This window comes from Periophthalmus magnuspinnatus, chromosome 17 (genome assembly GCF_009829125.3).
Source record: "Periophthalmus magnuspinnatus isolate fPerMag1 chromosome 17, fPerMag1.2.pri, whole genome shotgun sequence".
NCBI classification, from domain to species: Eukaryota; Metazoa; Chordata; class Actinopteri; order Gobiiformes; family Gobiidae; genus Periophthalmus; species Periophthalmus magnuspinnatus.
In genome coordinates this window covers 3692723-3717242 of record NC_047142.1, presented here as the reverse complement: position 1 = coordinate 3717242, position 24520 = coordinate 3692723, and the positions used below count along the sequence as shown (strand labels likewise).

The 24520-nt window shown below is 41.9% G+C and overlaps 1 protein-coding gene across 8 annotated transcripts in view; it reads right to left on the bottom strand.

Moving 5' to 3' along the window:
* Positions 1 to 442: 442 nt before the first annotated feature.
* The window catches only part of LOC117385013 (zinc finger protein 521-like), a 177972-nt gene continuing 153894 nt past the window's right edge, over positions 443 to 24520 (bottom strand). For all 8 annotated transcript variants that reach the window (XM_055228764.1, XM_055228766.1, XM_055228765.1 and 5 more), the window contains 2 exons: positions 19342 to 19457; positions 443 to 1451 (listed from right to left, as the gene is read on the bottom strand). In XM_055228764.1, coding sequence (XP_055084739.1) covers positions 1416 to 1451; positions 19342 to 19457 — 152 coding nt within the window. In that variant the 3' untranslated portion in view covers positions 443 to 1415. The remainder of the gene's footprint in view (positions 1452 to 19341; positions 19458 to 24520) is intronic.

Genomic DNA, 24520 nt, shown 5'->3' with positions numbered 1-24520 from the left:
GTCTGAAAAAAAAAAAAAGAATGCTTATGGTAAACTGTTGTGGTAAACTAATAAATTTTACCACAACTTGTTAAAAAATTAAAATGGAATCAGTTTATTTTATGGTGTGATGTGCTGTGATGGTAAATGCAAAAAAATAAAAATTAAAAAATCTAAAAATAAACAATAAAAAAAATAAATAATAATAAAAAAATAAAATTAAAAATTAAAAAATACTCTTATCAAAGTTTTAGAGTTACAAAATAGATAAAAAGAAAAAAAAGAGAAAAAAAACAACAACAAAACTTATATTTTGGTGTTGTGTGTTCATTACCCAGACAAGAAATTCATGTTTACATTTTCCCCGTATTTAAAAAATATAGTAAAAACTTTGAAAAACAGGTCCAAACTCAACCATAACACGAGAAAACAAACTGGACGCACAAATCCCAACAAAATCATAGTAAGTATTCATACAGTTTTTAATATTTTCATCACATGTGCAACACAAAAAACGAGGTCTGCCAAATACAGAACTCCATATTTGTACAATACATTTTATAACATCAGAGATAAACGTCCTTTTGCGCCAGGAGATGTTGATTTGTCCTGTAAACTGCCTCAATGAAAATGTCCAAAAACATCATAATACAAAAGTGCATCTCAAAACATTACCAATATAACAGAATGGATACGAAGAGTTGTGCCAAGATGGCGTCCAGCTTGAGAGGCTGTGTTCAAACGTCATGACCCCCCAAAATGAAAATCCTTAAAAAAAAAGAAACAAAAACATAGAAATATTCCAGTAATCTCCAGGCTTGGACGAGCAGTAAACATTAACAACAGAAATGTACAGGTTGATTTAGCGTAATCCACATGGGAGCTTTATCATGGCTCTGTTCGCTAGCCAGTTTTTCCAAATGTGTGTCACTGCGTTTGCATATATCAGCATCCTGTCCTGCTTTCTTGCCTTCTCTCCTCGCGTTTTATGTTCTTTTATTTTTTCAAGTCCAATGCAGAGTGTTTGCGCCGCTAGTCCTCTGCTTTATATTGATCGACCGCACTCGCAGAACGACGTCATCCGCAGATAGGCTGGAAAAGTGCCTCCTCAACCCCAACGTTTTGCTTTTTTTTTTCCCCCATACAAACATTTTTTTCGCTCTGTACAATTGCAAATACTGTTTTAAGATTGCGATATAACTGGTAAGCAACACATGAAGGATTTTATATACAAAGAGAGTTGATTTTTCCAAACAATTGTCAGTAAAGGAGGGTTTAAAGTCCAGCCTCCTCTTGTCCATTGACACGGATTGTGTTCCCGGTTCAGTCCAAGTGAAGTCAGTGGGAGAAGATGCACTGACAGTAATCGGTGGTCACGTGATATCGTTTTGGTGTCATGTGACCTGCGTCCGGGCCAGGCGCTGGTGTCGGCCATGTTAGCTGCTGCTGCTGTGCTGAGTCAACGTGTGGTTCTGCCAGACACAAAGAGAAAGAAGGGAAGAAAGAAATAGACGGTTAGAAATATAGCAACTAGCAAAATGTCTTTGTACTGCACTGGGTAAAATGAGTTTGAAGTTATGGCAAAGATACAAAAAACAACCATTTTTATCTCGTGAACGTATGTTTATCACTTTTTTACGTTTATTACACACACAGAAGACATCAAATATGTGAACTAATATATATGGAATTATGTAGTAAAGAAAAAAAGGTAAATAAAAAATCCCAATGTAGTCACCCTTTGCTTTGCCACATAATTCCATATATTTTACTTCATATATTTGATGTCTGTGTGTATATAAAATGTAGAAAGTAGTAAAAATAAAGGAAAAAAAAAAACATTGAATGAGAGGGTATGTCCAAACTTTGGCAGCCAGGGCCGGTTCAGCCTATAAACAGACTGAGCAGCTGCTGAGGGCCCCGCGGCCACCAGAGGGCCCCCAAGAGCCTGTACATTTATATTGAAAATAATCTAATATTGACTACACTTTATTTTTCCATGTAAGCTCCCCCTTTCTTGTAATTTTTTTTTGGCGTTTTTTTCTTTTTTTTTTTTTTTTTTTTATTTATTATTATTTTTATTTTGTTTTTTCCTTTCTACTCCTTTAATATATTAAAGCGGGATGGGACTAATTGACCATGGTATAGTTTTGACAAGCACTTTTCTTAGGGGCTTTGATCAATAATGTTTCATACAATACAAAAAAAAAAAAGAAAATAATCTAATATATCACGTTTTATTGTGCATGGGGTTTGTGTTTACAGCAGCCTAAATATCCCTCTAAAACAATTACAATTGTTTTATATCTATAGTAGTAAAATATCTGCTGCTGTGTTTGTTTTTGAGTCGGGCAGAGGTGAGGGCAGCTCTGTGTTTACACCGGAGCAAGGACCCGACATAATGTAAATGTAAGAAACACTGTCGCCAACTGGAACACATTAAAATCCACCAGAAATAAAGAAAAAATGTCAAGAATTGTAAAAATCTTGCCCTCCCTTTATATGTTTGTGTTCTGTTCTTGTGTCTGTGGTAGTTTTTGTGACGTTCTGGATGTTTTCAGTCTGATGTTGTTCAGATAAACACAAATAAAACTGGTCAAAGTGATGAGAGCAGAGTCAGAATGTGTCAAATGTGAATCACAAACAGCTGAGCCAGGAGCGGGCCCCAGAGACACATGCAGCTTAAGGCCCCTTAAAAGCTAGAACCGGCCCTGATGGCAGCGGTCCCAACTTTTCATCATTGTGGATCGGACGTTTTACTGAGAAGAAATGCAACACGTGAACAGAATATCTACGCTCTATAAACTGCACATAAAAGTGTATCATTGAAAAAAGAACATTTTTTTTTATTACTATGGCATTTGAGTTTAACATAAAACATTTACCCCTGAACCTATTGCATATTTTCAGATTTTTATGGCAACTTTTCATCCAAAAATGTGAAAACGATGTGTACTCTTATCATTTCTTCAAGCAAATGACACCAAAAGTAAACTGTAAGGGATTTTCAACTCAATTCAACTCGAGTTTATTCATATAGCACGTTTAAAACAACTTCAGCTGCCCAAAGTGCTTCACATAAAGTCAAGAAAAAACAAATACACAGCTAAAACAATACAATAGAACGTCAAGATATCCTGTCAAGCTAGTGTTTTGCAGTAGGTCTCGCGTTCAAAAAATAAACAACCAGAAGAAATTCGGCGTAACTTCGTATTTCTAGTCCTAAACAGCATAGAAACATTTCCGTTGTGTATTTTCTTATATCAAGTACTTCTATATTCGCGAAACTTCAAGCTCAGATAATCCAACATGGCCATTTCTCGCAGATAATTACCTTGACATTTAAAAATCACAGCTCTCAAACCCAACAGCACCGAAGTCATACGTTACACGGATCAATGGCGGAAGGTAAGCTTTGGGACTCGACATGGCAACGCCGGTGTCGTATAAAAGCATCGACGGGGCAACATCCAATTTCTCCGGCGCCAAATCTATGACACAGTTCTGACACACCTGAAGACGCGTCGTCCTCAGAGCCTTGTTTATATATGTTTACGGCCTTCGCGTATTGACCGTGGCGGCGCGCAGGTGAGGCTTTCGGATCAGTACCGACCCCCCCCTCCGCAGATCTGTCTCGTATTGACACATGCATATGCGCACACGTGGCGAGCGCTTGTGGTGGGGCAGCTGTGCCAGGTTTCTTTAAAGGGGAGTGTCGACCGGGGGGGGTGTGTAACTGGTGTCCCCGGTGGGCAGAATCCAGGTCATCTTTTGAAGTGACTGCTAATCCCTTTAATGCAAACTACATGCCCCACTTGCTGCTCTGTTTCAAAACACGGCCTTGGACTCTCCGAGCTGGCACGGACTAGACGCACCTGTCACACGCGCTGTCAGCATGCATGGTAGAAGTACGAGTAGTAGGAGTAGTAGTAGTAGTAGTAGTACATTGAGAGCAGCTACATTTGTATCAGCTCACGTAAAGGCACTGCATCTGATTTTTACCATCTGAAAGCTCTGAAAAACAAACCTCACATTCATAACGAAATCCTAACTCAGAGCAGAGTTTAGTTGGTACAGTTAAGCGAATAATAACTAGCATGATCACAGCGCACTTCCTGGTTTCATACAGGATAATTACGTCAAATTTAGATTAGATAGAAGAGTTTTACAATGTATCTGTAGGTCTGAAAGGTTTTTACTCTGCACTTTTCGGCTTTAACGTTAATTTTATGATGATTATTTATGTTTTGATTTGTTGCATTATGATTTTAAAGTCTTTCTTATCCCGTAAAACACTTTGAATTACGTTGTGTACCGATTGCGCTGTACAAATAAACTTTCGTTACCTCCTGGAGCGACACAAATTCTGCTCGACTACGTGGACAAAATGAACAACTGATTCATTATAATGTGTCGCAGAATCGTGCTTTAAAGCTTGATGAGCGTCTGAAAGCTCTGCGTCGTATTCGTTATCTTTTCGCTCTGCAGTCACTGGTGTGGTAAGCCATTTTCTAGCCATAGCTGCCCCGGTGGAAGATGAAAACAAGGCTGCTATTCTGCGCCGTTGAGCTTTTCGCCACCATCTCCAAAAAAACTCCCCAAATCAAGCCCGTAAGAGTAGATCCACGCTCTATATATCTGCTTTTGTTGCCCACTATTATCGTAGGAGTGGTAGTAGTACAGTAGTAGTAGTTGTAGTAGCAGACGTCGGTATTGCTGACTTTCAAAAAGGTATTCAAATCAACTGCCGAGATGCTGATTAGAATAACTTTACCATCAGGAGTGAGGTTGACACATTTTGTACTTCTACTCTGTTCTATTAATAGTTTTACAGCGCTGACTAATTCCGAGCTTTGCTGCAAACAAACCCCTGATGTCACTGTTGCTGTTTGAAACCCGCTTCGGCCATTTTGGGGAGCTCTACCAAAACAGTCACCTTCAATCCTGTAGGTGCACGGCCCCCCGAGGCTCCGCTAGCCTATAGCAGATACCCATTAGCCCCCTCTGTATTCATCCCTTTCCTCTTTACCCTTTCGGCTGCTTCCGTATAAAGCATTTAAACACCTCGACAGCTTTCCTTTCAGCCGGGCCGATTACTTCCCGACAGGTGGGGTAATAAGCTGTTTGACGGGGAGCAGGAGGGTGACCCCGGGAAGGGTTAGCGCGCTTCGCTAGGGCCCCTCCGTCGCTGCTTCCTTTTGGGTTTTTTTTTTTTAAAGAACAGCACTGCCTCTCTGCTCTCGCTCCCTCTCTCCTCTCTGCTGAAATCAAGCTCCTCTAAGTGAGTCTGGAGGAGATTCCCAACGGGACGCTCTCTCTTTCTACCTCACCTCCTCCACCCTCCCCTCTCTCTCTCACTATCTCTCCCTATACCCCCTGGTGAAGACATCCTTGGCGTTGCGGAGGAGAGGGACAGGAGCAACCTTATTAATGAATGCGGCCCATTACCCGTCAGCCTGGCTCCTCTGCGACTCCCCAATGCCCCCGCTGTACGTGACTTCAAATGGCAGGATATTGACACGGGCAGAGCAGAGCGGCTAAGACTAAACGTGTGTGTGTGTGTGTAGAGCGAGCGAGGAGGGAGAAAGAAAAGAAATTTGTGCTCGCCTTTGTGTGACTGCCTAGGTGTGTGCGGACCCCAAAGGAACGGGGCTCCTTGGATATAATGTAGGGCTCGTAACAGCTATTAGAGGGGAAAATAACGCCTCCAGGGGCCGACTCTCCCCCCTCCAAATGTCCCAGCCCTGTCTAACACACTGCAGTCTACCTGTTCCTTAAACATGCCGACAGTTTTCTCACCGAGGGCTTTCTCAAGGACGGTGTTAAACGACTTCACCGACGGAGGCAGCCACGGCAACGGAACAAGAAAAAAAACATTGAGAGAAAAGTAAAGCTGATACCTTCATCTGGGTGGGTATTGAACTCCACAGAGGAGCTATAAGCCGCTGGTTGCGTGAGGACGAGATGGGACCCAGAGAATTTACTTTCCAATCTTCAGCCTTGTCAACTTCTTCAAGTAGCTTTTGCACTACACTGGGAAGTTAAACACATCTGATGCGGCGTCCCCACAGACGGGGAAAAGAACAGTGGACCAATTGACGGAGACACCCATAAAGATTCACCGCGGGCTGCAGAGGAGGGAGTTGGCAGATTGAGTTTAGGCAAAAGTGATATTCACAGAAGGTCAGCAACTTGTGAAAGAAGGGAAGAATACGTGCAGCTGGAAACAGTTGCTGCACTGGTTTGCAAGAGAAGTCTAAATCTAATACTATGGCGAATACTGCATTACTATTACTGGAAGAATAATAGGCCTAGGTATTACAGTGGGAATTCAGACAGATCAAACCGGCGACTTAAACAAGTCAAGATCCATACTGACTCAATAAAAATATGCTTAGAACTAAAATGTTGTAGACAGATAAAGGTGACCCATGCCTCCTTAAGCTGTCAGTAAAAGCTGCAGTTACTTGTGTCTGCAGGTCCCTCATGGATGTTCCAGAGGAAAGTGTCCAGTGCTCTGACATGAGGGGGATGTCACTAATGGTGTCACCCCAGAATCTCTGCAATTTGGGATTAGATGCCCTCCATTAAGCCTTTTAGCTCCAATCTCAGCCCCTTCACAAGAGCACTATCCCCCTGAAACTGTTCCCTTATCATCCATTTCCTCCCATTCTGTCCAGGTCTTAATCTGCTGCTGGGCTGGAGCCCCCTGCTGGTCCAGAGGCCTGCGGCAGAGCCCACGCCGCTGGTGTTCAGGTAAAGCAGCCCAGTCAATCCCACACCAAATTAAATTTCACTCTGATCAATAGCAGCCTCATGAAGACACCCTGCATTTGCCTCTGCTTCCTCTTCCTCAGCTCAGCCGCCTCTCTATGGCCCTGTTAAAACACCAGCACTTTCATGTGATTACATCACCCTCTGCAGCGCCCTGGGGCACATGAGGGGAGGGGGCTGCCCGGCAGGGGGCTTGTGTACCCATGCAAACAGGTGCAACATGTCTGAGGAGTTTAGCAGCTGCCTCCCGACAGGGAGAGTGAGGAGATGGGAGCGACTGGGGAAGAGCACAAAGTGATTTATGAACTGATCAGTCTGTATGTCGCTCCCCAGTGCTCTGGTCTCCATTGATAAGACCATGAGCCAACACGCACACACCTCTTACATCACACATGCACTTTCATCTGGCGGCCCGCAATAGGACAAGCTAGTGTCCAACATCACAGAGATGCTGTACACTTAAGAGCGGAGCTAACTATGTGAGATTAGTCTGTGTTAAACCTGAGCTCACATGATCACATGGACCACAGAGCCCGGGTTTATGGGACTAAGAGATGAGAGGAAACTAACCACGGCTAAGATCAGGCCTTTAGCATGGCTTACAAGTGTAGTGCTTTTACATCAGAAACACTATAATTACAGACGCTTACACAGTCCAAACATCAGCTATTAACAACTTCACACAGCACAAACTCAAAGGAACGAGATGTGACGATGTGATGTGGCCGATTGTATCATTTCTATAATTAACCAGGCGATAGCTTTCATTACTTTGTACTGAACAATGAACATTTAATAAAAACGACAAAACTTTCTTAACTACTCTTTCTACAAAACCTCAATTAAAATGAAAGTGCAATGAGGTAATGGCGATGATCACGTTCACAAGTAATTCTACTAAGTGTCAAAATTAACACTAAAATATGTGTGGACCTGCATATTCAGTAGTATAAAATATGTATGATTTTTACAGTTGAATTATAAATTAAACATTATTCTAAAGTAGCGTTTTGAATTTGCACGTTTTAACTGTCTTATACCTATGGACGGATGGTTTTAATGTGATTTTGGCCACATTAGACTCAATTTACCAGCAGTAAAATAAGAAAACTGCAATAAAAACGTCCAAAAATTCCAGTTTGAGATATTCGCGCGTGACAGTATAACTATAGATCGTTAAGTTTGGGAGTAGTTGTTGACCTGCAGCTCTTGATCTCTCATGGTTTGTGGAGGTTAGCTCAGTATTGACTCGGAGCTCCCCGCGTGCCTCCGACTGTTGACCAGTCCACTGAGTAATCCTTCCCCGCGCTGACCCGGGGCCAGGCTTACCGCTGCTGCGTTCCAGAGCTCACAACACAATCAAATAAATAAATAATACTGCAGTTGGCGCTCTCCACAGTCATCACTTATCGGGCCGCGGGGAGCTCTGACCCCAAACGCTGCCCTGCCACATCCGCGCCGTCGCCATGGTAACAGACGTGTCTTGTTTGAAGTGCGGTGCCCGGGGAACGCGGTCGGACATGCGGGCGTAGGAACAAAAGGTTTTCTAAAGAAACACTGTGTAACTTTGAGATGTTTGCACCGCGAGACCAACGTCATGTCGTCAAAAATCCATCACATCTTCAAACTGTTGTATAAGCGAACAGTTTTCTATATCCACGGGTTTTAGAGCGATGAAAATGAGTTAATTTCAAAAAGTATCTGTCGTCTGTGTGTCGTTTAAAAAAGCAAAAGTCCTCAAAATGTCACCGCTTTTAGACGATAGTGTGAAACGATAACTCTGCTTAATTCTGACGACGAGACTCGCTGAGAAGACGCTGAATGTTTTGAGAGTTTGTGTTTCACGTGGATTGGCAGTTACACAGACACTAACCGCTGGCATAGGAGCTGTTAACATTTTCATACAAATACAACTTTTTCAACGTGTCCTTCATTTATTTTTAAAACAATTTGGGTTACAAAGTCTGTCGTAGGTGCAAGAGGTGATGAATAAGACCTCCAACCACAAGGGGTCAGTAAAGAGACCCGATTAATGTTTTTTTTCCAGGATATTCTGTGTTCACTTATAATTTAAAGGTCCTATATTATGCAAAATTCACTCATGTGAGCTTTATGTCATGTCCTAATGCTGTTAACTCATCAAAAACAGACCTGGAGTTGTGTTTTGTTTCATTCACACGTTAGAGAAACACTGAATTGTCAAAAAATTCTCTGTTCGGTAGCTACTATTTAACTTTTGGTTAATAAAAATGGGTAATTCCAGAACTGAAACCATCTAAATGATTCTAGAAATGAACGTCTATGGAGTTTAAAAACACAGTGAAGCACTTCCTGTATTACCACATGATGACATCACAAGGTGGAACAGACCGTTTTCTGTTTGAGCGAACGTGTGAATGAAACAAAACACAACTCCAGGTCTGTTTGTCACGAGAAAACATTACAACACAGATCAGAAAATAGCGCAATATGTCTCGTATAAGTTTGACGTGAGCGGATCTGAAATTTAAATGGGTTTCGCAAACTAATTTTACGTGACAGTGGATTATTTTTGCAAGATGACGATGACCTACTTTGTTCGATTTGGGTCTTACAATCCAGTTTGAGTGAAATTACTTTGTTTTTTTGAATCCGTAGTCATGCGTGAGCTGCCGGAGGAGCGTCTGATGCGGATCTACAGATAAGGTGAAAGTTTAAACTGAGTATTGGTGGTTGTTTGGTATTGCGGGTCAGGCAGGTCGCCGTGTTATTGTTGAAGTCCATGGGTGGGCATTGGGGAGCGGTGGGCGATCTAAACACCGCGCATACAGCTCTGTGTTCGATGAGACGTCTAACAAGCCTAAATCCCATTTTTTCTGAGATGTGAGTGGAAATGACGGACCACCCTTTTCACGGGCCGGTGCTTTGTAGCTCCAAATGATACTCATTACCCTGTCTAAGTAGACCAGTGAATGGTACTCGGAACACACTACACCGCGACCCCGCTGTTTGACTGAGGTAGCAAAACAACTGCACAACTGCTGCGGTATTATGGGGCCTCATTAAGTACGGCGAGAGTGGGAGACGGAGAGCAGCGGCAATGGAGACGCGAGGAACACAGGAGAGCCATCCAAACAGCATTCAAAGGTGAGCGCAACACACACGGCCAAAATGAAGACTATGACTAAAGAACCCAATTACGGCCTTTCTTTGGGGAGCCATCTTGGGAGGGGGTGTGGGAGAAAAAGGGGGGGGGGGGGGACCTTCCTGGGACTCGAGCCCAGGGCTACATCCTCTAATTAGACAGAGCGAAGGGGGGGCGGGCACGGGGATTGCTGCCTGTCACTGGGAGGGAGATGGGGGTCCGTGGGGTTCCGCATGTCAGTCCCCGAAACAAAACACAATTACTCTCACATTTAACCACTTCAGTCTGGAGCGCGGCGGGGCGAGGGAGGCTACAGAGCCGTCCGCCGAGCCCCCGCCTGTACCTGCTACCTCGCTGTGCTGCTGCAGACGTGCTGTTTTACTAATGCGACGACCGGCTTACAGCGTTTCATTTTGAACGCGCTTCTCGCTATATCGAGTCAGAAAACAACGGTGTCGCCATTTACTATAGAGGAATTATGGGAAGGTTTATTTATTTATTTATTTATGGAATAGAAATTGGGTTTATTTAACTGTTCATGTGACAAAAAGGAAGAAAATTTACCTGATAAGTCCACAATGACATCGCTTTGTTTTTTTATTTACACAGATGAATATGGCCGCAAGATTTAAACAGTATCGTCCAATCACATGTAAAACAAAGGAGCTCATTGGACAGCCATCATTTTGAACAGAATTTAAACTTCTCTCGCCTCAGATCAACAGAGTTTCTACAGAAATCCGTGCTTTTTAGTCCCTGTTGTTATGATTTTTTCCTCGTAGGCAGCCATATTTGTTTGGATGTGGACGGACCGCGCATGTCCCCGATTATCTAATCCACCAGCGAATCTACGATACACCCAGTAAACGAGACGCACATCTGTCTAACGTATTGGAGAAATGTATATACTGGATCCCAGACAAGAAGGACATGCGAACTCCACACAAACATGATCAGCCTCTTCCTATTAAGGAATTTGCAGATGGGATTCTTGAGTTGGCAAACGTTTCCCCGAGGAATACGACGAAGAAGAAAAACGACTGCTATCACCACGGAGGTCAAAGTGTTCATTCAAACTCACTTAGACTGAAAATTAAACCTTTAAACCTATAACATTTTTCTAAGTTGTCGAACAAGTAATAAAGTTAACATTTGAAGTGCAGATCCAACGAGCCGTGATAGCAGACTGCATCAAGCACTGCCTCTTTGTTTGGATTTAACCCCAGCGGTGCACCGGAGGAGAAGGAGACAAAAAGAACGCCTCAAAGGCTTCTGGGAGTTTTTGTCATGTTTCCCTGCAGACAACGTGTTTGCATGCACATATCAAAACCCTGTGAGAGCCCAATACAAATAGTACGCTCACATTGTATACGACGCCATACAAGAGCGTATTCCCCCGGTTATTAGCTCTGTCAATGTTTAATCCTCACACGCCCACAGAACTGGAGCGGCCCAATTGAGATGCGTTTACTGCACGGGCCCGACGCTGTACACAATTATAAATAAACTTAAATATTAATGATGGCGTGGAACAAGCTTTTTTTTTTTTTTTTCTTAAATCATTGTTCTTTTATTCTGTAACGCAACTTTTTGAAATCCTGACAGAATCCGGAGCACCTGGGGTGATAAAGAAGAAAACAAGTTGTCAAATAAAAGCAGGTTAAAAAAGAGGGAGAAAAACATATACAAGTTTCAAACGCGTGAAGAGCTGTCATAGTTGGCACATCAAGACATTCGGGGAGGCGCTGAGGGACGAGGGAAGGTTTTTGGTGTGACGCATTGGAGACGGCGGGCAGCTGGGACGTTCACAGGGGCACGAGTTTGGGAAAAAAAGTAGTCTTCTAGTACTTTTATTCCATCAAGGGGCGCAATTCAGAACCAGTCCCAGGGCGGACAACTTTTTTTCTATTAATGGATGTCCGTTTGTCGCGTAGAAGCGGGGTACGGGGGTAAAGTATCTGCAGGGACAAAAGTACGTACGACTGAATCTGTTCTTCGCTGGAAACAAAAGACGAAACAAATTTTAACCAAATGACAGTCTCAGTTCTAGTGAAGCTAAGTTACATTTTTTACTCTATACAAGGCAATAGGGTGTAACGTATTTATTAGTCGCACTTTTTTTTCTTTTCATAGTGCGACTTATACTCAGATGCGACTTATACTCAGGAATATAAGTCGGATCTGAGTATATAATTCATATCTCCGTTACGGTCACACTGAAGACCTGACAAGCGTGTTTTTTTTCCCTCATTATTACACATTTTTTGACTCGGAGTGACTTATACTCCAGAAAACACGGTACTTTACTGTTACTAAATACACTGTAAGTAGCTCAAGAGTTAGCTGGAGTCTAAACGAAGAAGAAAAACCAGAACCCGGAGACACGAAGCTTCAAAACAATGCGGTAGTATCGTCCGTTCAAGTCACGTCGGGCTTTGCTTCTGTTGTAGGGAGTATTATACATAGGCCAAGATGAAAAAAAACCCCAAAACAAAACGATGAGCTGCTGTACTTCTATTTCTCTATCACTTACAAATGCAAAATTACGTTTGTTTGAGATCTATGAAGGATAAAAGTATGACAAATCCAACTAAATGCTAAATTAAACCTAGCATTGCATCCAACTACATGCAGTTACTTTATGTTATTAGTGGAAATACTCTGGATGTTTACATGAGCGACGCTATGTTTATGTTAGCTCCTAATGACTCTTGTGGCTTTGAGTTAAATAGGATCATTTTGCTCGAGTTGTTAGTTTTTGAAATAGGCTATTACCAGAACAATTATGACCGGTGGTAAAACTGCACTTTCTCTTGTACGATCTACAGCTTAGATTTGGTACAATTACACTATTTTGAGCTCCTCAGTCCACCTCCCTCCTCCCTTTTTTTCTTGCTGCAGACACGTTATGACACACGTGGCTGTTTACACTGACCTGGTGACCGCCAAGCCAATAAATATACTTAATTAAAACAGTGGAATTGGTCACAGCTTGGCAATAATAGCCGTCACACAGGGAGATGGTGGCTTCTCATTTGTGTGCGCTGGCGTTACATGATGCAGATGCGCTCCTGTCATTGCCGCCGCACTCATTAAGGACAAGAGAGAGAGAGAAAGAGAAGGAAAGAGTGAGTTTCTTTGAAGGAATCCTTTTAAAAGACACTCCAATTAAGGTATGTGTCCTGCGGGCGTCTGCCGAGACTCTTGACGCCGCGGCTATACGACTTAGCACGCGACTTACAATCTCGTGTCACTTCCGAGGAATGATAATGAAATTGGGAAGATGGATGGATGAAAAGAAAAAAATAAAGAGGGCAGGGGAATCCGGCTTTGGAAAATGTCATTTCGGAAAATAGTGGTGGCTTTGTCTTCTGAGGGGTCGGGATCACTGGGAACAGAAAGGCCTAAAATAATGTTCAAAGTTGTGCGTGTTGTTTCGTAACAGAGTAGAAAAAAATGTCAGATACTGTAAGCTGTGGCGTAGACATCAGTTAATGAATCTCGGTAATTAATCCAGCCTAGCAGCGCTGTCAGGAGCTGCAGCGCGCATCGAAGAAGTGTTGTAAGGACATTCGGAGTCGTGGAATGACGGGAATTTGGACTTTTGGGTTGGACTACAGAGTTCAGTTTGGGGAATCGACCAAAAAAAAGTGAACTGTTTATCATTTTTATTACACGAGTTAAAAATGCACTTACATTTTTCCCTTCTCAGAGGACCCAGTGCTCTGCTGTCACATTCTGGGGGGTCCTCCTCTCTCCACCGACATTAAGAGTATTTGTGTATATCAAAGTGTGCGATTATGCCAAACTTTGAACATAGTCTAATGCCGGGGCGTCCAAACTTTTCTCATTAAGGGTCACATATAAAAACACTAAGCTGAGGGTCGATTGAGGCCATAAACTGGTCATGAATACAGTGAATACTTCAAATCTCTGTTATTATTACAAGTTAAACTGAATTACTAGACCTTTATTCACACTCACATCCTCAACTGGACACATTCAATATTTGATATGGGCTTGTCAAAGCAGATTTTCAGAAATATACAGTAAAAGTACTGTTTAAGATAATATGGGCCAATTCATCTGGAAGCGTGAGGGCCAAGAAAAATTGGTCTGAGGGCCGCATTTGGCACCCGGGCCACAGTTTGAGCATGTCTGGTCTAATGCAACACTTGACATTTTCATTTTTTTCGTTTTACTCTTTCTGTATTTCTGTTTGTGGTGAAAACGTACATTTTCAGAACTAGAAAAACGTCCATCTTGTTATTGGCCGCTGTTTATTTCGGTAAAGCAAAAAACCCAAAAAACATTAACAATCTGGGTTGCAATTAATATTTCTTCTTAATTTGTAGTACCGTATTTTCCAGAGTATAAGTCGCACTGGAGTATAAGTGGCAAAAATGCATAATAATGAAGAAAAAACAGGCGCACCCCCAGCCAAAAAGCGCGACTTATAATCCGGAAAATACGGTAATTATCCTCAAAGCATAAACAGTAACATAAGTAGCATTTTTTACAATATTATCAGATCTGCAAGAATCTTGAGACTTGATAATGTGACGTCCCTAAACAAAACTAAACTGTATTTGAGAAGTAAAGTTGCAAGTTCTTTCATATGAAGACCCTCGCTGGTGTATCATTGGACAGGAGTTGCCTCAGTCCATCCAGGGTCAGTGCTCGCCCTCCCCACAAGCCCCTCATGAAATATCTACGTGGGGCTTGCTCCATATTTTAATGGGGTGTGGGAGTGGGACGTCCAGGAGTGATGGTAGAGGGGCCATCTCTGGAGACCCTCCCGGAGAATGGTGGTCTGTGCATCTCGCTGGCTTTTTTTCCCCCCTTTTTTTTGGCCGGTGAAATAAAAGAGGAAAGAGATTATTCTCCTTTGGAATGTGGATTCTGGGGCACACGGGCCCAGGAGTCAGTCAATCTGGCCAGTTTGTGAGGCGGGGTGGGGGTCCGGTGAGGGCTGATTAGACGGATGCTCTCCCATCATCCTTCTCGACAGGCTGGCGAAAATTGGCTAGCCCCTCGCAGGGTAGAGTTCACGGGGGGAAGCCTGGCGGGGGGAGGCGGCGTGCAGTGGATACCTGTCACAGCCTTTGGTCTGTTTCAGGATCGCAGCAGCAAATTAATAAAATATCCTTCCTGCTTCCCTTTACCTGGCGTGGCAGCTCTACCTCTCGCTGCCTCCTCTCCCCAGCCCGCTCCGGCCTTTGACCCCGTCCACTACTGAGAGAGACGCGGGGGCCGAGAGTGTCAGCCAGAAAATAGGGAGAAAGTCTCAAAGTCCACAAGAGGCGGAGAGAAGAGAGACGCTCCCCCGCTCGCCCTCTCGCTGCGGGTAAGACAGGTCCACTTCACACAGACTGACAAACGAGCCGCCCGTGTCAGCCAGACATTTTCGAGTGGACATGCACGGGAAGCAAACAGCACACTCGACAACAAGTCCAACGAGAAGACTTTAGCCGGAGACAAGGTGCGGTTGAACTTGCAACTTTTGGAGTTTGGACAAGACGTCAAGTCAGTTAAACCGACGGTGTAGTAGTATAGGTACAAGTACAACTTTAACTGCGACTGGCATGAGTAAAGTTACTTCAGTCCAGTCAAACATTTGGACATATTTTCTTTTTCAGTGTTTTGTTTTCTTTATGTTTACCACTTTCACATTTTATATATACATAGAGAAGACCACACATTTATGATGCAAGATATATCGAATTATGTAGCAAAAAAAAGTTAAACTCTCAAAGTAGCCGCTCTTTGCTTTGTGGACAGAGCTGCAAACTCTTGGCCTTCTCTCACTGAGCTTCACGATGAAATCTCCTGAAAAGGTTTTCACTTCACAGCTGAGCCACGTCAAGGTCAAGAAATGCAAAAAGTGCAAAGCAGTGGTCAAATAAACAATTATTTTGAGTTCATTTTTGTTTGCTGTATTCCACGTGTGTTCAATCATGACTACATATAAATGGCAGTTCGAACGCAAACATGGTCAGTCAAACATACATCTTGTGCGTAAGTTGCATATAATAAACCAGGAATTATACAAGTGCTGTATTTTCTGGACTATAAGTTGCTCCAGAGTACAAGTCGCACCAGCAAAAAATGCATAATAATGAAGAAAAAACATATATAAGTCGAATTTTTTGGGGAAATTTATTTTACAGAATCCGAGACAAAGAACATACATGTTATCTTTAAAGAAAAGTTAAAATAAAAACAATAAAATGTGGAACAACAGGCTGAATATCAGTACATCACGCACATATTTATATTTATTCAGCTCCATGAAGCACAGACAGAACTGAACACGTGTCTGGTTTGTTAACGTAAGATATTAACAGTTAATCAGATAAATAAAGCAGAAAAAACAAGCAACAAGTTTAGTCTGGATCTCACTCCAAATCAATAAATCCATTGAATTCTTCATCGTCTGCGTCGCACTCAGATAATCAGATAAGACTTATATTTCACGTATAATTCTCAGCTCTGGCCAAACTATGAAAAAAGTGCAACTTATAGTCCGGAAAATATGGTACTAACACACAAAAAAAACAACCAAAACACAGGTACACATTCCTCTTAGATATGGAAAAGTTTCTGCCATTTGTGAATCAAAATGTGCTCGGGATGCATCGATACCCACACCAATATCGGGTATCGGTTCAAGACCAGGTGCCAGTAGTCAATGTGCTGCCGATACCAAGGCCCGATAAGCGCACTTCATCTTAATTTGACACTCTGAGTTTGCTTCTCAGTTCATACTCGTGCTCGTTTTGGTAAAAGTGGCATCAGCGCATCTCTAAAAACGCACGCAAAAAGTTAACGTTAATCTGTCGACATTGAAGTGGGAATCACTCTTGTCAAAAACACTGACAAAGTTGATGACTGAAAAAATAAACACTACACTTTCTATGCCTTTCTTACTCTTTTGGGACTCCTTCGAAAAGTGGCATGCGCTGATCCCGCCTATCCCCTCTCCATCCACCCCCATCCGCCATCCACCTCCGACTGCCATAGGTCTTTCAAGTTGCACTCTTCACACGGCGCCATGTAAAACAATATAATCATGCATGAAATGGTACCTCCAGGGGCACGCGGAGATCACTTCATTCCCCAAAATGTCAAAGCTACAGAAAAAGTCAGCAAACATCCTCGGGTTATTTGAGATTGTTTATCTGCTAGTGCGCGTAGAACAGGGCTGGTGAGAGATGCGAGATGAAAATGTGATCAACGGAAGGCCTTGGTGTGAATGAAAATCGGCCATGTTGATGTGTTAAATAACCTTCTAGTTGGTTGGACGTGTTTTATTCATGGCGGCGGAGCTCAGATGACCAACGGATAATGATCGCGCTCACCTTCCTCCTGGCACACGCTTCGCTGTTCACGCCGGGAATCTCAATATGAAAATGGCGGACGATCGATAGCCCTGAATGCTGCGGCTGTAACCTCCGGCTAGCTGCTAATACGGAGCTCGGCTAATCCAAATGAACGGGTGATGTGCACGGTTCGTAAGTAGAATTCACTTCATTTCGGCGTTGACAATGAGGTAACTAATGTTTGAAATCAAATCACGGTTAGATATGATTAACTTTGCTATTAACTTTCAATTAGACCTAGAGAAAAGAGGTGAAAGTACGCAATTTTGTTACTTAAAAGTACAGATACCAGAGCAAAAACATAGTCAAGTAAAAGTAAAAGTATCACATGAGAAATCTACTGAAGTAAAAAGATGAAAAAATGCACTTAAAGAGTAAATAGTTAAGGTTTTAAGCGCTAATAAAACTTCAAATGTCGTAATTTTGATAAAGATTTGATCTGAATTTTGCTCAATAGAAACAATTTAATATTTTTTACTCGCTGTTACTATTGATCAAATTATGAACATGTTAAAAATAAACCCTGTCTTTTCAGCAGGTCTCAAATAATAATAAAAAAATACTTTTACTTTTCAGTCCTGTTTAAAAATGTAGTGGAGTAGAAAGTACAGATACTGCTCTCAAGTGTACTGAAGTAAAAGTAAAAATAATACACTTTAAAATGTATTTAAGTAAAGTACCTAACATTTTTACTTACACTTACCATATTTTCTGTAAGTCACACTTTTTGTATTTGGCCAGGGGTGTGACTTATACTCAGATGCGGTTTATATGTGAAATATGTTTTTTTTTCTTCATTATTATGCATTTTTTGGTTGGTGCGACTTATACTCTGGAAAATACGGTACCACTTTTACTTTATTACATTTCACCACTGGATGCATTACACACAATTACAAATAATAACATGAGAAAAGGCTATGTTATGCTCTCTTTGGACCTATTTCTACATATTTTCCCAAGTAGGCCCATCGCATTTTAACTACCGTACTTTCCGGAGTATAAGTCGCACCAGCCAAAAAATACATAATAATGAAGAAAAAAACGTTTATTTCACATAAATCGCATTACCCAGCCAAACTATGAACAAAAAAAGCAACTTATAGTCCAGAAAATACGGTAATTCTACAGCGTAATGTATTTTAACAACACAATAAACAAAGTACTGTAGTCTATTTGTAGCGGGCAGTAAATATGATAGTTTTAGTAGCAGCCTATCCTCATAAAAGCATTACTGAAAGTGGAAATAGTAATACCAGCTGCAGTAGAAGCCTATTACAGTATTAATATTTACAGTTTCTGGTATTTGTAAGTTACCACGAGGCCTAAATAATGTAGTTCTCCGCAGTAAACCAGAACAAAGTGAGAAATGGTAGGACTCAACCACCAGTATAGCCAATCTTCTGCATGGACTGAGTAATCTGATTCAACACTGCTCTCATACTGTAGTATTATTTAAATTTTCTTTCAAAGGAACCGGAGCTGTGGATATGAGAAGAGTGCCATGTGTACGAGCAGAATCCCCCAAACAAAACAGAGCTGCTCGAAAACACCACCACTGTGAAATAATATAATAAGGCCTGTTTCATTTTTTCATGCTCTCCAAGGACCTCGCGGAGAGATTGCTAGAAAATGGATTATCTCTCTAACATTGCGAGTTCATAAGTCCAACTACTAACTTTGTTGAAGGGCAGATATGGCCTCCCCCGGTGGACCCGGCTCATATTTAGCCACGAGGCCTCCTGTGTGATTAGAAAGGGAGATGCAGACGTATTGACTTGGCCTGCATTTTTGCCTCGGCGATGTGCGCAATTACCTCTTCAAAAACCAGCATTCCGCTAATCCGGCTAATTCCAGATATTTTAGCGCTCGGCTGGTCTAATAAGCAAATCAAATCATATCTTGCACATCACAAATGAGTTTTGGAAATAATTCCTTCGGAGTCAACCCCCGCCGTACCCCCGCTCCATTTTCCCCAATTGAGATGGAGAGGGCTAGTTTGTTAAGCTGTCATGTGCGATTAGCAATGTAACACTTTTCGCTAGCGGCTATTTGTATGTATTTATTAATTTATTGGCTCACCTGTAGCTCTGTCTGGAAAAAGAACTTTTGGGGGCATTGCGAGCAGTCGTAGATCTTGTCCTCTTGGCCGTGCGCGGAGAAAATGTGCTGCTGGAGCTTGTTGGCTTGGACGAACACTGTAAATAAACAAAACAATAAAAACGTAAGAACATATCATTTTACTGAGCCGTTTACGCTAGGCGCTTTCACTTAGCATTGCGGCTAAATTAGCTACGACTGCATTAAGGGAACAAAGGCAGCATCGTCGTAATTGCATCTGCCTGGGTAGGAATTAAAAAATGTCAAATGGGAAGGAAAATTACTTAATTATAAACAAATGAATCTGCCATAGAGAACAGATAAACAACTGGAAAAAAACATTGTTAAGAAAAATAATTGAAACCAAAAAAAAGGGGGTAAATTGAACTGGAGTGGTCACGCTAATGGCACTCCAGCTAGCATACATAATGTTTTGGGAATAATGATGCGCTTTATTTAGCACTACTTTGGGGACAACGAGCGAGAAAATAAACAAGTAAAAAAAAATATTAATAAATAAATAAAAAACTGGCATGGCTTCAAGTGCAAAACATGGCCTCCATTAGTCTACATCGCTAATTATATTGACAATATAAATATTCATGGCGCCGTGCTACTTATTCATGCAAGCTCCAGATTACATATTTGGTTTGAAAACACACAACTGGTTGCCACTTAAAAACATATACCATCGTACATTTGTGCTTTAATTAAGAAAGGCTCGGTCAACACTAAGGAGAAGCTAAGGGACGTGCAATTGTGTGTCTGTTCTCCGAGGAGCACTTCAAACACGCCAGTTGTTATCCCGGACCCTTGCGTTTTATGAGGACTTGCCTGTCTAGTCTCAAAAGGTCTGTGGAAAAAGAAAAAAGTTAGCATGTGAGGGGCCTTCATTTGAATTTCTTACGGCTCAAAATAACTTTTCTTCTAATGCGAGCGCCGTGGGGCCAAGAGGAGAGAGAGTGAGGGAGACGAGGCACGACAGCGGAAAAGGTGAGGAGGGAAGGAGGCTTCGGGGGTCGCTGGGGTTCGGAAACATTAGCGTGTCCCATTTTGAGCTCACCTGGGACAGCCGTTATTAATTATTGAGCCGCGCACGCTGGAGACGCAGCGGGCTTCAGTGAATGTCACACGCCTGACCTGGGAAATAAAAGACTACTAATGCCTCGGTGACAGCTGCCTTACGACATCAGAAGGGACTACACAAGTACTTCGACTCAAGTAGGAGGAGTCTACCTGAGTACTACTGCGGAGGGGGAGAGAACAGGTGAGTGAAGTAATACTACAAGACGCAGTAAGTCTTTGTACGGCTAGTATGTAAAAGGAAGCGACATCTGGAGCAAAGTCGCTAGCTTCATAACGAAAGGGAATCAGGTCTAGTAGGGTGGTGGTAGTAGTAGTAGTAGTCCACAGGTAATTCTTATTAAGCCTAGAAGTAGTGGAAAGATAGGAACTAGAGGAAGTAGGGATAATAGCAGCTGTAGCCTACTGAAGTACCGAACAAATTGGGAACAACAACATTTAAGTCTAGTAGGGTGGTAGTAGTAGTAGTAGTAGTAGTAGTAGTAGTAGTATATGGGTAATGTCTATTCTTTGTAGTTATAGCAGCCTAGAGGCGATGGCAACAGTAGAACTAGAGGAAGTAGGGATAGTTGATGACGACTGAAGTACTGTAGGAATTGGGAATAACTACATTCAACATTTTAAGTCTAGTAGGGTAGTAGTAGTACACAGTAGTAGTAGTAGTACACAGATAATTCCTATTAATTGTAGTTATAGTAGCCTAGAGAAGGTGGCACCAGTTGGAACTAGAAGTAGTAGATATAATAGTAGCTGTGGCCTACTGAAGTACAGGTACAAATGAGAACAACAACATTCACCATTTGAAGTCTAGTAGGGTAGTAGCAGAAGTAGTAGTATTAGCAGTAGTAGGACACAGGTAATTCCTATAAATTGTAGTTGTAGAATCATAGAGGCGACGGCAACAGTAGGAACTAGAGGAAGTAGGGACAGTAGTAGCTGTAGCCAACGGAAGTACTGTACGAATTGGGAACAACGACATTCAACATTTGAAGCCTAGTAGGGTAGTAGTAGTAATTGTTGTTGTAGTAGTAGTACACAGTTAATCCCGATTAATTGTAGTTATAGCAGCCTGTAGGTGGTGACAACAATAGAAACTAGAGGAGCTAGGGATGGTAGCTGTAGCCAACTGAAGTACTGTACAAATTAGGAATAACAACATTCAAAGTCTAGTACTAGTAGTATTAGTAGTAATAGTACACAGGTAATTCCTATTAACTGTAGTTATAGAAGCTTAGAGGTGATGGCAACAGTAGGAACCAGAGGAAGTAGGGATAAGTAGTAGCTGTAGCCAAATGAAGTACTGTACATAGTAGCCCATGCAGCCTATTTAGTACCTGCTGGAAGTAAAACTTAGCATAACTTTAAATACTACAGCTGTAACTTTTATTGCGAGATAGGGTAAACTTTGCCAACTAAACAAAAAGTCTGCATCACTGGATCTAAGTTGGACTCGTGGAGTATATTGTGACTATCAACACAAGGTTAAAACAGTCATCGAGAATCCATCCTTTTAAAACTTTTCCACATTTCCGCCCAAATCATCCCTGACTGACCAATCATAACCATTTCACTTATTTGCTCTTCCCCTGTTAAACAACTGGCTCCAGATCGCTAATGCCTGTGTGACATCTGCCTCTGGAACCCGGCCGCATGCTAACCGGTCGCTAACAAACCTCTGCTAATGGACAAACAACTCTACGGTCCATTTCGGTAACAAACGACCAACAATAACCGCGCGTGAATGGCTCGTTTTACAGCAATGCTAAACGGTTATGCTCAAGGTTACGGTCAGAGCAATCATGTACGTTTACGACTATGTCCCGTCTTTAAAAAACAAAACAACGATTTGCAGTTTTTTGCTTTTTTTTTCTCCCTCTATAGCCGTGTTTTGTGAAAATATACAGTAACAGTAAGCAGGTCACGGCGGTCCGCAGGAAGCCTTCATTATGTCTTTGGCGAGAGGAGGGAAAAGTCAATACCGCAAAAATAAAAATGGATCTGAGACTTGGGGGGCCTTCAAATGCAGTACAATAGGGCTAAACACAAGTGAGATGTCAAGCTAGCCGCATCTGCCCGTTTACAACACATCCACTGCCGGTAAGGGACACGGCTAATCATCTACGCACTTACACGAGATATTTGGAATAGAATGAGCGATTACTGTATGTTGGGAGATGGTGAGGGATTTAAAGGGCCAGGAATACAATAATGTGCGAAGTTATAGAATGTAAACAACGAATGGATCCCGCTCTCGACATAAACATCATTCGTAGATCCATCGGCGCACAAACTGGTGGTGCGATTCCAGCTGTCACACAAATGAATGACAAGAGACACTTAACCCACCTCGCCCCCCAGTGTCTGAGTTCATGTATGTGTGAATGGGTGAGTGGTACCTTCCTGTAAAGTAGCTAAAAGCGCTAAAAACAATGTGACCATGACCGTTTACCATTTTGTTTTACATTAAAGGCTCTTGAAGTGGAAGTTGAAGCCGACTCCAAGACGTAGCTCACTCCAAACTTGTACCAAAATACTAGCATCAGCGTTTTTTTTGTGTTTACTTTTAATATTCATGTTGCTTTAAATGCATTTAATCTGTGTCAGTCCATCAGAACCAAACCAGACATGAACCTGTGTGAAGCTCGGTCTCCATCCTGCAGGAAACTCCATCTTGTTCTACCTGTCCAAGTGTAAAAGTTCATCATCTCATGTGAAACAAAAGTCACTCTGCTTTGAAATGTATGTAGCTTTGTCATTCTGGTATAAATACTCAAAGCTCTGATGCTCGAAGGACGGAGTAGGGAAGACTAAGGCACTGGGAGACGGAGTAGGAGAGACTTCGGGGACCAGGAGGCGACCGGTCTGTGTCCAAGGGCAGGTCTGTGTCTGTATCTGCTGTAACAAAGAATAAACCTTTTTCTGCATTTCGAAAGTCACCAGGCTTCTAATCAAATTGATTACTTTTCATCTAGAATTGTCATTTTTCCACAGCACAATATTGTTAGTAGCACTAGTTTTTGTGTCCTCTGGCAGGACACTCCTCTCGCCCCCCTGTCCTGGATGAATGTGCAAATATGTGTGAGTGAGTGGGACAATAGACACTACACCTGGAACAAAACCTCTGGGCAAAAGTTAAACAATAATTATTTTCGCGTGTTGATCTGTATCAAAGTGGATTGATGGTTAATTCTTGCATTGGTTGTAAAGGTAACTTAACCTCCTGAGACCTGGTGTCCTCATCTGTGGACAACACATTTTGGGTTGTTTAGGCCACAGTGCAAATTTTTAGAAGAACAGCAACAAGAACATGTTCAATTTTGAATATTTCTAAGAGTTTAGAATATTTATTAATTTTTATTTGTATTTATTTGTATATATTCTTTTAATTAATTTATTTATTTATTGTATTTTATTTTTCTTATTATTATTATTTTGTGTATTTTAATTTATTTTCTTATTTTATTTATTTTTTTATTTTTTTATTTAGTCATATGTCTTCCTGTTTCTAGAGGCACAATTGTTTTTTGTTTTGTTTTGTTTTTTTGTTTTTTTTTTTACAGAAAATGTGTTCGAGCACTTAATAGTTTTTTGCAAATAAAGTCCTGCAAGAGCTCGGGTCTCAGGAGGTTAAATAAAGGTGCACTATGTAACTTTTCCAGTGGAGGGTCTGCCACTTGCATATCTCCACACCTGGATGTTCCACAGTATGGTATTCAACTTCTCTTAGGCAAAAATCACAATAAGAACACATGTTTTTCAAGCTGTTTTTGCGCAATAAAAATCCCTGCAACAGAAAACACGCAAGATACGTTTAATGCCGCACTGTGGAACCTTCCGGGCAAAGCATCACGGAGACTCCTGACTGACACGGAGCTCAGACAATCTGCTTTTTTTTCCCCCTGTATTGTGTGTTCAATTAGCGTGCGCTGGCATTTGGCGAGGAATCTGCCTTGGCGTCCTCCGTTAAACCACAAGAACAGAGGCACGTCTCGCATCCTGGAGGGTTAGAACGAGGACAAGCCGGCTTAAGCTCCGGTCCAAAAAAAGCCCATCCAAAACCGAATCGGTGGTCGTTTTT